This window comes from Psittacula echo (assembly GCF_963264785.1).
Source record: "Psittacula echo genome assembly, chromosome: 12".
NCBI classification, from domain to species: Eukaryota; Metazoa; Chordata; class Aves; order Psittaciformes; family Psittacidae; genus Psittacula; species Psittacula echo.
The window spans coordinates 10233965-10247181 of record NC_137747.1 but is presented as its reverse complement, the minus strand read 5'-3'; the positions used below and the strand labels follow the sequence as shown (position 1 = coordinate 10247181).

Genomic DNA, 13217 nt, shown 5'->3' with positions numbered 1-13217 from the left:
AAATACCCCATCTCCTCCCCCACCCCCAGACAAGGGACCTGTCTGAAGCTGCAGGGAGATATTCCTGCTGGCAAATTTGAGAAATGAAACACCTGTCTTGCTCTGAGGAAACCCCAAGATCTTGGCTACATACAGGATGTGCATATGTCTGTATTGTGTAGCTTTGCTGTGTTAAGCCTTTCTTCTCTAGTGCCCTGTTTGTGCCTTATTTCTGGACTCCCAGCTAAATCCTGTCTGCTTTTCTTTGTGCTTTTTCTTTTTTTTTTTTTTTGCTTTCTGCCAGCAGGACAAGCTGCTTAATCCACTAGACCTGCCCATCACTGTAAGTAACTCAAGCCTGGGGGCTGGTCATGTGAAACTGCAGGCATGTTAGCTTTTCTCCAGTTACACCTCCTTGTATCTCAGACATGATGCATACAGGCTTCAGATAGTGGATGAGCCTAGGGAGAAGGGCAGAAGGACTCCTGGGGATGCGCTCATATTGTTAAGGGGAGAAGAATCAGTAGCAAGAGAAATCTGGAATGACTTATTGTGCACACAAGATAATAAGGATGATCATAAAAGGAAATGGATTCTACAAGACTGACCAGGTGAACCAATTGTAAAACTGGAACCAGTTCTTTAGTAGTCTGGGTCTCCTTAAGCTTACTACAGCCTGAGTTTATACCACAAATCTTGCTTGTGTTAATGACAGTTTCATACCCAACTGCATCCTTCTGAAAGTAGAGCTGTTTGTCTCTATAGAGCAGTCACAAAACTTCTGCCTGTGACTTTGCCCTTATGAAACTTGTACTGTAAGAATGGTTTTTGCACTGTGCTGTCTCCAGGGGAAGAGAGAAGGCTCAGGGTGGTCTTATCAATATGTATAAATATCTGATGGAAGGGAATAAAGGAGAGGAAGTCTGACTTTTCTCAATAGTGACTGCTGGCAGGACAAGAGGTACAGCTTAATACAGGAGATTCCACCTGAACACACACAAACAAAAAAATTAGGGTGGTCAAACACTGGAATAGGGTACCCAGAAAGATTGTGGAGTGTCTGTCAGGAGATACTACAACCTGACTGGACATGTCCTGTGCAACCTGCTCTGTCTGATATTGCTTGAACCAGGGGACTTGGACTAGATGACCTCAAAACATCTCTTCCAACATAAATGATTCTGTGATGCCATCAGACATCAAAGTGGGCATTACTGGACTCTCAGCAGAACACAGAACTCTTAGCAGTGGCTAGGCTTTGTGTGTGTTCATGCTTCTTACTATGCTGCTTAGAATTGTCTTTGTCCTTACCACTCTTTATCTGTTTCAGTCACCTGTTACTTCATCCCATGTACAAACTAATTCCTTCAGAGTAAGGATTATTTGTGTTGCATGCATGAACAAATCTTAAGAGCAGGCCTTGCTCTATTCTCGGTACTACATCTCTTGAATCATAGTAAAAAATTATGACTCAGAGGGCAATGTGTTATCTGTGAAACCACTTCCTACTCCATCTACATGCTTCTTAGATATCTTCCACTCAAGCACTGATGCATTTTGGCTGTAACATGAGTGCTGCTGAACTTGCAGCTATTATGGCTTGGCTATCAGCCAGCATATCACTTTCTTGTTTTAGGAGGTTTCTGTCTGGAGCAAAAGTGGTAATAGGAACTTGGAATGAAGTTAATACATTTTACCAGACTCCTTATAAAGCCTGTCAAGAACAGGGCTGATATGAACAGTTGGAACAGTCTTGGATTGCTCAGAATGTACAGCTGATTGAGTGCAATTGTTTGCACGTCTGGTTCCAGTTCTCAGTCTGCAGTGCATAGGAATGTGAGGAGCTCTCTGGCAGTTCTTTTGGACTTCTTCCAGATGATATATTGCCATCAGATTTTTCTTACCCAAAGGTTTTGCTTATAACAGCAAACTTCTGATAATATTCCATCTTGTCATTGGCACTTGTGCCACTAATTGTGCTGCTCCCTATGTAGATCTGGTGAGATCACTGGTGTTTTAAAAAGTGCATCTTCACAATTTACAAGGAAAGCTCAGGTTAGGTTTTTGCAGGTGCTTGTGTAATTGGTCCCAGAACTGAAGACTTGCAGTAGATGCTTGCAGTAGGTATTTGCGTTTGCTGTTTGTCATCATGACCTGATGGTTGGGAAACCCTCTAATCTGGGGAAGGAAGCCATGCAGTAAAGAGGGAGACTGAAAGCTTCCCTTTGAGCATGAAAATTCTTTACCCTTAATTTTTGTAACTGAAATGCTTCTGCAAATTGCCCTTAAACTGATTTCTAACTACCTCTTTAGGAACTGAGACAAAGGAAGTGTGAATTTCAGAGGGAGAGTTTTTGAGAGGGAGGAGGCACAGGCCTTTCTATCTGGGTGTATACCTACATATCAAAAATTTTGACATGCTAGTTGAAGGAGCTTCTTACAGATGACAGATTCTTCTTGGCAACCCGCAGTATGCTCCCTGCTGCCGTATCTCCTGATACTGAAGTATCATTAGATACTTCAATAGTTCTTTGACTGTGCTAGTGCCTTTCTCTCCATTGACAATGTTTTGTAGGGGAGCCATCCAGGAGTTGTGCCATGATAAAGATGACACTTGCATCCCGACGTGATGTTTGCTTTGTGGTGAAGTGCCATGCTAAATTGACAGTCCGTATTAAAAGCAGTTTCTTGTGTGCCAGGGCTATCTCCAATTCATAGGCTTCCTTCTTTCCCTTCTTTCTGCAGAATGTGGGCTTTTTGTTTATGCTTCACTCATGTTACTTCATCTCTAAATTCCACAGGAAATGGCTAATGCATTTGCGCAGAAGCACCTGAGGTCTATAATCCTGAATGTAAGTATGTCTGGAATGACAGAGCACTTCCTAACATTCTCTCTATTGACAGGTTTCACTTGTTCAGAGTGTAAATTCTGCTGCCCTCAGGGCACTTCCAGAAAAGTGTTTCTTTCAAAGGTGAAATTGGGGCCACTTGTTCAAAAGGAGTTATCAGGATGCTTCTTTCTGCTGTTACAGAGCATTATCATTATGCTTCTGATGGAATATGGATGTTAAAAATAGCTGAATCTTTATATACATAGATGTATATGCATTGTGGCATATGCTACAGCAAATCGTTCAGGTTTTATTTGCATTCTTTTAATTTCTACCCTATCCTTTATTTTGCAGCATGTGATCAGAGGAAACCGTCCAATTAAAACAGAAATGGCACATCAGCTGTATGTGCTGCAGGTTCTCACCTTTAATCTCCTGGAAGAGAGAATGATGACCAAGATGGATCCCAATGACCAGGTCACTGTTAAAGCTGAGTAAGATCTGATAGAATAGGAGAAACAAGAGGCCTTATTCCTGAGCTCCTTGGCTCCATAGGGTTTGAAGTGGATGGTGCATAGCTTCAAAACTACCTCTCTCATTGTAGTCCTTGAGATTAGGGTATGTAATGACTATCCTGCTGTATGCTATGGGACTTTGAGAGATGTAGGCAGTCGCTGGAAGCCTTGTGTTGCTTGCTTGACCAGCGTGATGTCAGTTGTCAAACTAATTACTCCACCTTTATGGAGGGCACATAATTTTATCAATTCCCTTGCTGTGTACAAGGAAGGTGGGCATTTTTAAAGTGTCTCTTACTCAGTTCTTAGATGCGTTTTCTTAGATGCATTGTAGTCTTGAGTGTCATATGCCTTAGCATTATCTGAATGCCTAGAAATGCTTTCAACTAAACTTGTGGCGGTTAAAGGAAAATGCAGGCAAATATTTTGCATTACCAATATACTGAGACTTGCCATTTTGAAATGCATTGCCTCTTGTTATGTAGTGTTAATGGCCTTGTCTTCTCTCTGTAATCATTGTGTGAGCTCTGGAGTGGGAGGAGACTACTGTGCATTATGTGAAAATACTGCTGTAATGATTGATCGTGTTACCGTTTCCCTGCCTTCTGTCCTTCAGGCACAGAGAGACATCATTTTTGAGTTGAGAAGAATTGCGTTTGATGCAGAGACTGATGGCAACACCATCCCTGGCAGTGGAACAGAAAAACGCAAAGCCATGTACACCAAGGACTACAAGATGCTGGGATTCACTGTACGCATCTAGAGAGAGTGCTGACTGTAAAGCATATGAATACAGTCTAAGTGATCTTTGTCAGAGTTGTGGGGAAATAAGGAACAGATATAGAAGTTTGCTTCACCATACTTCTGTATCTGAGTTTTAGAAATTCAGCTACACTCAGGCTCCCAGGGAAGATCATTATGAAGTTGCTGACTGGTTAAATGCCAGGCCTCATGAAGCACATTCTCTGGAGGTATTTACTTACCATACACACCTATTCTATGAAGAGTTGGAATCAGCCTCTCTTCTAGAAAGTTCGGATAGTGTCGTCAGCAGGTATCCAAGGTTACCTCTTGGATATATGTGAGGAAATGTTTGATGGACTGGCGATTGTAAAATTAATTCAGAAAAGGGTCTCATACAATTTATTCGAGCTAATTTTTTGGGTTCTTTCTATACACTTTTTTTCACAGAATCACATCAATCCAGCCATGGATTTTACTCAGACTCCTCCAGGGATGCTGGCATTGGACAACATGCTCTACTTGGCCAAATTTCATCAGGACACCTACATCAGGGTAGGTGAGGCTGCTGTTTGCTGCAGATAGCAACACCTCAGCAGCTCTTCTTAGTGTGTGTTGTATCCTCTTTTAGATTGTTCTGGAGAACAGCAGTCGAGAAGATAAGCATGAATGTCCCTTTGGGCGCAGTGCCATTGAGCTTACCAGGATGCTTTGTGAGATCTTGCAAGTTGGTGAACTCCGTAAGTACCTTTATTACCTTGTCTTTCCAAGTTGCTGGGCTTATGCTTCTGGAAGTTACAGGCTGACCAATATTCACAAGCATTTGTACCTCAATCTCGCTTTTGCTGTGTAAGGACAGAAGGAGCTTGGAGGTGCGGTGTCAGTGTCCCAGTGATAATACCAGTATCAAGGTACAGTAAGACATTTTGTTGTGTGCACTCAGGAAAAGAAATCCTGCTGGAGAAAAGCCAGAAACAACTGCAAGTAGTCATTTGGGGAGATGAGTGTGAAAAAGGCACATGAGACAGAGGCTTGCATGGTGAAGCATGGGGATAGTTGTCATTCCCAATATAGAATGTCTGTGGGGAGGTGAAGCATTGAACTGTCTTAATCTCTTTGAGTTAATACTGTTGTACACCATCAGGATTCTGTCACTGTAGTGGACTTCAGTTACTCTTAGTAGCTCTTGTGCAATATGCTCACGTGGTTGTGGTTTCTGTTTCTTCCTGAAGCCAATGAAGGCCGGAATGACTATCATCCCATGTTTTTCACCCATGACCGTGCATTTGAGGAGCTGTTTGCCATCTGCATCCAGCTGTTGAACAAGACCTGGAAAGAAATGAGGGCGACAGCAGAAGATTTTAATAAGGTCAGAGTGGAGAAGAAGTATTTTTGTAGGATCTTTTGCAGAACAGCGCATGTTCACTCAGCCTATACACTTGATTAAAGAGTAGGGCACAGAAGGTATGACAGGGCATTGATGTAGGCTGTAAGGGAGAATGGCCCAATTTTTATTTGGTATGACTTGAGTTCAGTTGTTCCATGTGAGTTCTTTGCTGCCACTGAGCTATGCCCTGGTCCTCTGCTGCCATTAAGTAGCAAGAATGCGACTTGCTTTTCTTCCTGCCCAACCTCTTTAGGTTATGCAGGTTGTGAGGGAACAGATCACACGGGCTCTCCCCTCTAAACCAAACTCTTTGGACCAGTTCAAGAGCAAACTGCGCAGTCTGAGCTATTCTGAGATTCTGCGACTACGCCAGTCTGAGAGAATGAGCCAAGATGACTTCCAGTCACCGCCTATTGTGTAAGTGCCTAACAAAAGGTTGCCTTCTATGCTTGCTGTTATCTCCATTCTCTGACTACTCATCCATATTTGATTGCCAGGGAGCTGAGGGAGAAAATCCAACCTGAGATCTTGGAGCTAATAAAGCAACAGCGCCTGAACAGGCTTTGTGAGGGAAGTAGCTTTCGCAAAATTGGAAATCGCAGAAGACAAGGTAAGGTGACAGCATCTACTGCATTCTTTCCGTGTGAAGAACTCTAGGCAAACAAGATCTAATGGATTAATCTGGTGTGTTGCCAGAAAGAAAAGCTGCTTACTTGGGCTTTCTCTACCAGCCAATAGTTTGGTATGGAACAGATGTGCATTTCTAAGAGCACAGCCATCCCCACATGAACAGGAAGCAGTACTGAGGAGCTGGGGGGGTAGAGGAATTAGATGGGGTGACTGCAATGTAGTGGCTGTAAGACCTTATGTTAATGAACTTGCTTAGCTTATTCTACTTGATGTGTGTTCCAGAAAGATTCTGGTATTGTCGCCTGGCTCTGAATCACAAGGTGCTACATTATGGAGATCTGGAAGATAATGCCCAGGGGGAAGTGACCTTTGAATCTCTACAGGAAAAAAGTAAGTTTCGGTTACTGCGCTGAGCACACTGTGCAATGTTCTGTGTGTTGCCATCTAGAGGCTGTTATGAAGTACTCTCCTAGAGATGAGAGAAAAGGAGCTGTGGCTGAAGCCCTGACAAAGACAAGATCAACTTATGGTTCTCGCAGAGATCCTTTGAATCTTGAAATTGCTTTCGGTTTCTTATAACAGCCAACTGTAGGGATGTGTTAATGTGTTTTGGAAAACTGCAGTAATGAACTGTAGAACGAGGAACAATGCTCAGTTGCAAAGACAAAACAAAGTTCTGGTTAGGTTTTCTTGTTTGTGAGTTTTACTTTTTACTGTTAGTTCCAGTTGCAGATATCAAAGCCATTGTCACGGGGAAGGATTGTCCACACATGAAGGAGAAAAGTGCACTGAAACAGAACAAGGTAAGTGCTCCCTTTTTGCCTGTAATTGGCATCTTATGCTGTGGAGTTGAAGACTGTGACAGCAAGCAACAGGAGCAAATGGTCTTCCACACTGCAGGTGTATTGTTTACAAACCCCATCTCATATGTGGGTCTTTTCCTAGTACTCATTTGTGATTGCTATAGGCTCTTTGAAGCTGCTCAGAATACTGATACAGGAAAGTGCACTGAGCTGCAGCAAGGCAGCTTCTCTGGTTGGGTTAGCAGGCAGAAAGTGCTGTGATGTTTTGTTTTGTTTAGTCCATGAGTGAAAGATTCTTTTCCATTTAGGAAGTGTTAGAATTGGCCTTCTCGATATTGTATGATCCTGATGAGACCTTGAACTTCATTGCGCCTAATAAATATGAGGTAAGAAACTTAATGGGTAAACAGTAGAATATAAAGCAATTAACTTCAGAGATGGAGAAGGATCAGTTGCTTCTCATGAAAGACTTGAGCAGGATGTCTCCCACCAGCTTCACTCCTAGAAAATGTTGCTGATGCTCAGCATAATCTTTTTTAGGTTTGGTTTTTTTTTTAATCCAAGAAATTCCTACTCATTTCCCTTAGTCTGTGCTGCTGCTTTCTTTCCTCCTATGCAGTCAGTTGTTCACTTTTCACTATTCTATAAGACACTGTTGCCTAAAATAGCTTTGCTTTTTCTGTTGTTATGCTACAATAAAAACTCAGCCCTCTCCTGGAGTCATGGGGTAAAGCTTACCTCTAAGCTTCCACCTTCCATTGGAAATAAATGCGGGCACTGTTTTGGGGTGGCTTTTCTCCTCCCCCCCCCCCCCCGCCATGTTTGCTGGTTTGGAGCTGTATTGGGAGTGTCTCTAATTGTTGTATGGATGGAAAGATTCAACATAACCTATCTTTTATGCCTGGAGTTGTGAGTTATCCTTTTTTCCCCATAGTACTGTATCTGGATTGATGGGCTCAATGCTCTCTTGGGCAAGGACATGTCTAGCGAGCTGACTAAAAGTGACCTGGACACGTTGCTGAGTATGGAAATGAAGCTAAGGCTCCTGGACTTGGAGAACATCCAGATACCCGAGGCGCCGCCGCCCATCCCCAAGGAGCCGAGCAGCTACGACTTCGTGTATCACTACGGCTGAGGGCGCGGGGCCGCGCGGGGGCGTCGGGACCGCGCGTTCCCTTTTGTATGTCACAATAACAACCGGTAGCGTCGTTCCCGCCGCCTCCGCCTCGTTCCGCGCTCGATCCGCCCCCCGCGCACCCTCCTTCCGCTCGGCCCTGCCCCGCCCCGCGCACCCTCTTTCCCCCCCAGGCAGCCACCGGCCCGGGCGGGCAGCTGCGGCGCATGGCGGCGGGCGGCGCCCCTGGTGCTGCTGCACGACGGCTTCTCCATCGGCGTCACTTTCTACAACAAGCGGCTCATGAAGGTGTGGGGCAGCTCGGCGCGGGGCGGTGGCATGCGGACGGCGGCAGTGACAGCGCATGTCGGTCCGCAGAGCTTTCCTTCCCCGCTGCTGGCGACGCTGCTGCACCTTCTCCTCATCTTCGGTCTCTCGGCGCTCGCCCACGCCCTGGCGCGCTGCCTCTCGGGCCGGCCGCGGGCCGCGCTCTCCTGGGCCGAGGGCCTCAGCCGGGCGACCCCCGCAGGTACAGGCGGCGCGGGAGGGGCCGGGGTAGGGGAGCGAGAGCGGGGCGCTGGGCGGTTGCTCGAGGCCGCCCGCGCCGCCCTCTCGGGCCTCTTCCGGAGCCGCGTTTGCTGCGGCTTTCGGGCCGGGTCCCTCCGTGATCTTCAGCAAGCGGGCACCTGCCGCGCCGCTGGGGCGGGCGTGAGCCGGTCGGAGCGGTGCGTCCGTGCGTTTCTCGCCGGGTGCGGCGTAGGTGGAGGCGTTGCTTAAAGCTTTGGCTTCAGACGCGCTGTCTTTATCGGGCCTAACAAAAACTGCTTAGAACGTGGAGAGGCCTCGCTAAATGTGTTTTACTGAAGGAGCCACTGGCACATGAGAACAAACAATGAGAACCTTGTACAATATCTCTGGAAATTGTCTCTGCAAGTTATTTTTTCCTCTTTAACATGGTATCAAGCTATGCATTTATGTTATTTCAAGAGCTTTCTCTGGTTGGAACTTAGTCTTCATTATGCAGAAGTTTATCATATGTGACACACAGAACTGCTGTAGTTGAGGTTGAGGAGTGAAGCTCCTCAGAACACACAGTTCAGCTACTTCATCAGTGCTTTGGCTGTGTACGATGTTGGTTCAGTTGCTGTCATACTGCCTCGCACAGAACAGTATGTATCTAAGATCTTGGGCAAGGTTTGCAATACCTTAGCTATCATGCCCCATGGTTTTCTGAGAAATGCTTTCTCCACAGGTGTAGCAATGCTGCTTCTCTGTGTAGCACCCTGTGATCAGTAAAGCTGTTTCTTGTGGTAGGAATCTTTTGTACCAGGGAGAATACACTGTAACAAGAGCTGCATGTGGATGCTGAGGGCTGTTGCCAGACTTGCTTCTTTAGCCTCCTTGCAGTAGCCTCTCATACTTGCTAGTTCTCATGCTGTGATAACGTTCAGAGCAGGCTGTGCAAATCCACGATGGTTTTCGCTCACAGGGAGGGCAGGTGTTACTTCTGTGCTTCTGCACAGTTTGGTCGAGAGTGCAGTGCTGCGCCCAGCTTAAATTATAGGGAAGAGGATGGTAAAGAGCTGAAGATCTCTGAACTATGTTGGTATTGAAGGGTAAACCTGAGAAAGATGTTTTGGGTTTTTCCCCCACGTCTGTCCTCTATGTTTCTGGTCAAGTAGCAGGGTTTTAGTTGGTTGAATGGTTTTGGTTTTTTGTTTGTTTGGGATTGTTTTGTTTTGTTTTTGTGGTTTTCATGCAGCAGAAGACAGTTAACTTAAGGCTTTTTTTTCTTTGATTCCTTAGCTCTGTCAATTTCCTTGGATATTGGGCTGAGTAACTGGAGCTTCCTATACATCACTGTCTCCCTGTGAGTACAAACACCATCATCTGATGAGCTTTAGAAAGGATCAGTTCCTTCAGATAGGTGTCTGGCTCAGTGGGATCAGCATGCAGGGACAGTGATAGCTTGTTGGTAGCAATATAGAAGTGGGTGATCTGGTTCCTAATAGTACTTTGCTGGAGGAAACTGATAGTGTATTTTGGTCCTTACAGCTACATGATGACCAAATCCTCTGCCATTCTCTTCATCCTGTTTTTTTCACTGCTCTTCAAGCTGGAGGAAGTGGTAAGGGTCCCACAGAGTGCCTTAAGGAGGAAGAAAGTCAGGCCTAGCAAAATAGGCAGTACATTCACAAGCAACATATAAGTAGAGTGCAGCTTTGTGGATGAATCTGAAAGAAAGTAGCTGTCTCTGTTCAGCTCCAGGAGTCTGTAGTGACTTTGTGTTTGCCCTCATCCAGAGGGTGGCATTGCTGCTGGTGTTTCTGCTTATCACTGGGAGCTCTTCATGTTCACCTTTGTAGGTACAACATATTTGTATGAACTTTGAACATGAACTGTCCACACAGTTCAACACAAGGGGGTTTGTGCTGGTGCTGTGTGCCTCTTTCGTTGGGGGTATTTGCTGGACTGTCATGCAAATACTTATGCAAAAGGCTGAGTTGGTTATGTGGGGTGTTAGGAAGTGTGGGGTGGTGCTGGTAACGGGGAGGGGATTAAGGAGATGGTCGCCCTTGCTGCAGAAACAAAGCATCTTGTGTAAGGGGCAAGGATTACCTGTTGATGGGTAATGAAGGTGGCTTGGCATCTGCGGCAGCACAGGCGTGGGCATTACAAAGTACTAGGGATGGTACTAATAAAGGCTGTAGGCACTGTGTTATACCCTGGCTTGTTGCTACCTGGTCTGTTATTCTTTCAGGGCTCCAGAACCCCATTGATATCACGTTTCACCTGCAGCCGCTCATGTTCCTGGGGCTCTTCCCACTCTTTGTGGTGGCTGAGGGTATGTGAGTTAACAGGAGAAAGCAGGGATAGCTTTGTAGAGTGGTTGGGGAGATTGCTTAGCAGTTCTTTGTTTAAGATGATTCATTTAGAAAAGTGAACAGTTATGAACTTCACAAAGCTGTTTGAGACCTGAAATTATAAGGACCTAGATATGGCTTATGCTGGCAGAACACTAAAGAGTACATACGAATAGTAGCCTGCCACACTTGTGGAAGGTTGTGAAGAACTGGCTCCATATTATCATTGGAATGTGAACAGCTCACCCCTATCTTGTGAGGAGTCCTTGGAGTTGGGAAACATATGCTGCGACTCACTCTCTTGTTCCTAGGCCTGCCTTTGTCCATATCAGAGAAGCTCTTCCGTTTCCATGAAGCAGGAATGCTGTTCTGTCTGGTAGGGAAGCTGTTCTTGGGTGGAATTCTTGCCTTTGGTCTAGGCTTTTCTTGAATTCCTCTTGGTTTCCAGAACATCTCGTCTCACCCTTTCCATTGCTGGTGTTTTTAAGGTAAGGCATGGTTCCTGTGCTAATACTAGAAGGCAAGAACCCAGTTGTCCCTAATGGCCCTCACATGGTGGGAACTTCCTTGGAGCCTTAGAGATCATCTTCTGTTATTTTTGCTCTCCTTGCACAGGAGCTTGATGCTTTGCCTTGCAGTCGCTGTCATGAAGTCCCTTGGTCCCTGATAGCAAGGGTTAGAGACTGGTGGCTATTCTATAAAAAATATCGTTAAGGTCCAAAGTTTGGTGGTATCTGGGATAGACTAAAACACGTGGGCCTCATGAGCAATGGATGGGGAGGGAGAAGGGGTAAGAAGATCTCTTGCATCAGATCTGGATATGAACAAGCCACTGGATTTAGCTATGTCTTTAATCTAGTTGGGAACATCCTCCGCTCCTCTGAGGAATCCACATACCTACTTTGAGTTGAATGGTAACTTGTGAAATTTGTCTGATCTGGAAGTCACAGGGTTCCCATGTAGCCAAGTTGTGCAGTCAGAGGACTGAAAATCCCACATCCCAGTTTAACAGGTAGTTCTGTTTCTAGAAACTGTTTTTAGAACTCTCTAATCTTCTCATCAGCACATGGAAGAATGTGCTGATGGAAATTAGAAGCCTGACATCGTGATCTAGGCTTGAGCTGTAAAACGTCTCATGCGTATCTCCTCAGGTCCTGCCCTACCACTTATGGTTTTTTGTTTCCACAGAAAATCTGCATTTTGTTCCTCGCCACACGTTTGCTGGGAGACCTCCTCAGTCTCTTGAACTGGCTGGGCTTTGCTGTCTGTCTGTCAGGAATCTCCCTTCATGTCATTCTCAAAGCCATAAATTCCAAAGGTAATTCTGTTTTAAATCCCTTCCTGTTTTTCTGTAGGCAGTCTGGCAGCTTCAATAGGAGCTGTAACTAGTTCCAGCTCCTTGACAGCACCAGGTTTGATGTGTCCTCTGGTGAGTTTGTCACTAAATGGGCTGTGTCTGCATGCAGGTGAAGAATCACCGAAGCTACACAAAGAGGCCAGCTCTGACCCTGACCTGGAGCTGCTGCTGCACCCCACTGAACATGGTGAGGAGGAGGAAGAGGATCTTGAAACCCCACAGCAGCACTGACTGAACATGAAGCACAAAGCCTTCTGCTCTGTTCTTACCTAACCTGATTGACAGCGGCCTAGGAGGAAGGTACAAGAGTCTCTGCCTGTGACCACCCAAAAGAGCCAGGGCCTGATCAGATTGTCCTGCTGCTCTGCTACAGTGTGGATCTGTAGATGCTGCACAAGAAACAGGCAAAATCCTTTTCAAAGAGAGTGAACGTGGAAGACAAGTCCTGGTTCAGTGGAAGTAGAACAGTGCAGTGAGACTGGGAAAAAGCTATAGGAAGTTTATTGGGGAATCCCTGAAGGCTGTATATTGAGAACATAGATCATGAGCTGTAGAACGAGCGTGGACATGTCTGGACTGCGGGCTGAGTGGTTCAGGACGATTTGAGTGTTGCTTGAGCTTTGGCTTCAAAAGAGAAGGTAGATAAACCATCCCATACTTTCTTTATGGTTCTGCTAAGTAGGACCTTCCATCTTGGTGGGAGCAGATGACTGTAGACTTGTCGTAGTGAGAAGGAGCCTTTGTGCCTGGTGACCTCCATGTTTTGTATGCACAGGATGGAGAGAATTAAATGCTGGTATTTGGGACCAGTTGAACATGGCCAAATGATGTTGCTTGGAGGCAGGGCAGAGATGTGTGAGCACTTATGGCCCTACAGGCTAAGGGGAGGTAGAACAGTATCACAGGAGATCTAGTTTAAGCAATAAGCTTGTCTGAAAGTCTGTGGGTGCTTGGGGGGGGTGTTCTTTTTTTAAATAAACTGTTTTTCTCATTCTG

The 13217-nt window shown here is 45.6% G+C and overlaps 2 protein-coding genes across 17 annotated transcripts in view; both read left to right on the top strand.

Moving 5' to 3' along the window:
- Positions 1-10112, top strand: part of ELMO2 (engulfment and cell motility 2) — a 22477-nt gene extending 12365 nt beyond the window's left edge. For 13 of the 16 annotated variants that reach the window (XM_080627912.1, XM_080627911.1, XM_080627910.1 and 10 more), the window contains 12 exons: positions 2781-2831; positions 3165-3287; positions 3942-4076; positions 4517-4621; positions 4698-4806; positions 5299-5435; positions 5707-5870; positions 5951-6063; positions 6366-6473; positions 6804-6886; positions 7195-7272; positions 7821-8174. In XM_080627912.1, the coding sequence (XP_080484038.1) occupies positions 2781-2831; positions 3165-3287; positions 3942-4076; positions 4517-4621; positions 4698-4806; positions 5299-5435; positions 5707-5870; positions 5951-6063; positions 6366-6473; positions 6804-6886; positions 7195-7272; positions 7821-8021 (1407 nt within the window). In that variant the 3' untranslated portion in view covers positions 8022-8174. Of the gene's footprint in view, positions 1-2780; positions 2832-3164; positions 3288-3941; positions 4077-4516; positions 4622-4697; positions 4807-5298; positions 5436-5706; positions 5871-5950; positions 6064-6365; positions 6474-6803; positions 6887-7194; positions 7273-7820; positions 8175-9806; positions 9871-10055 lie in introns of those variants that run through there. The other 3 variants (XR_013957874.1, XM_080627901.1, XM_080627902.1) reach the window with 3 other exon arrangements.
- Positions 8091-13217, top strand: SLC35H1 (solute carrier family 35 member H1; the record flags this gene model as incomplete). Its single annotated transcript, XM_080627692.1, is given in 6 exon segments — positions 8091-8529; positions 10762-10845; positions 11176-11291; positions 11293-11352; positions 12053-12182; positions 12331-13217. Coding segments are annotated over 6 exon segments (951 nt in total), but the record flags the coding sequence as incomplete, so codon positions are not given.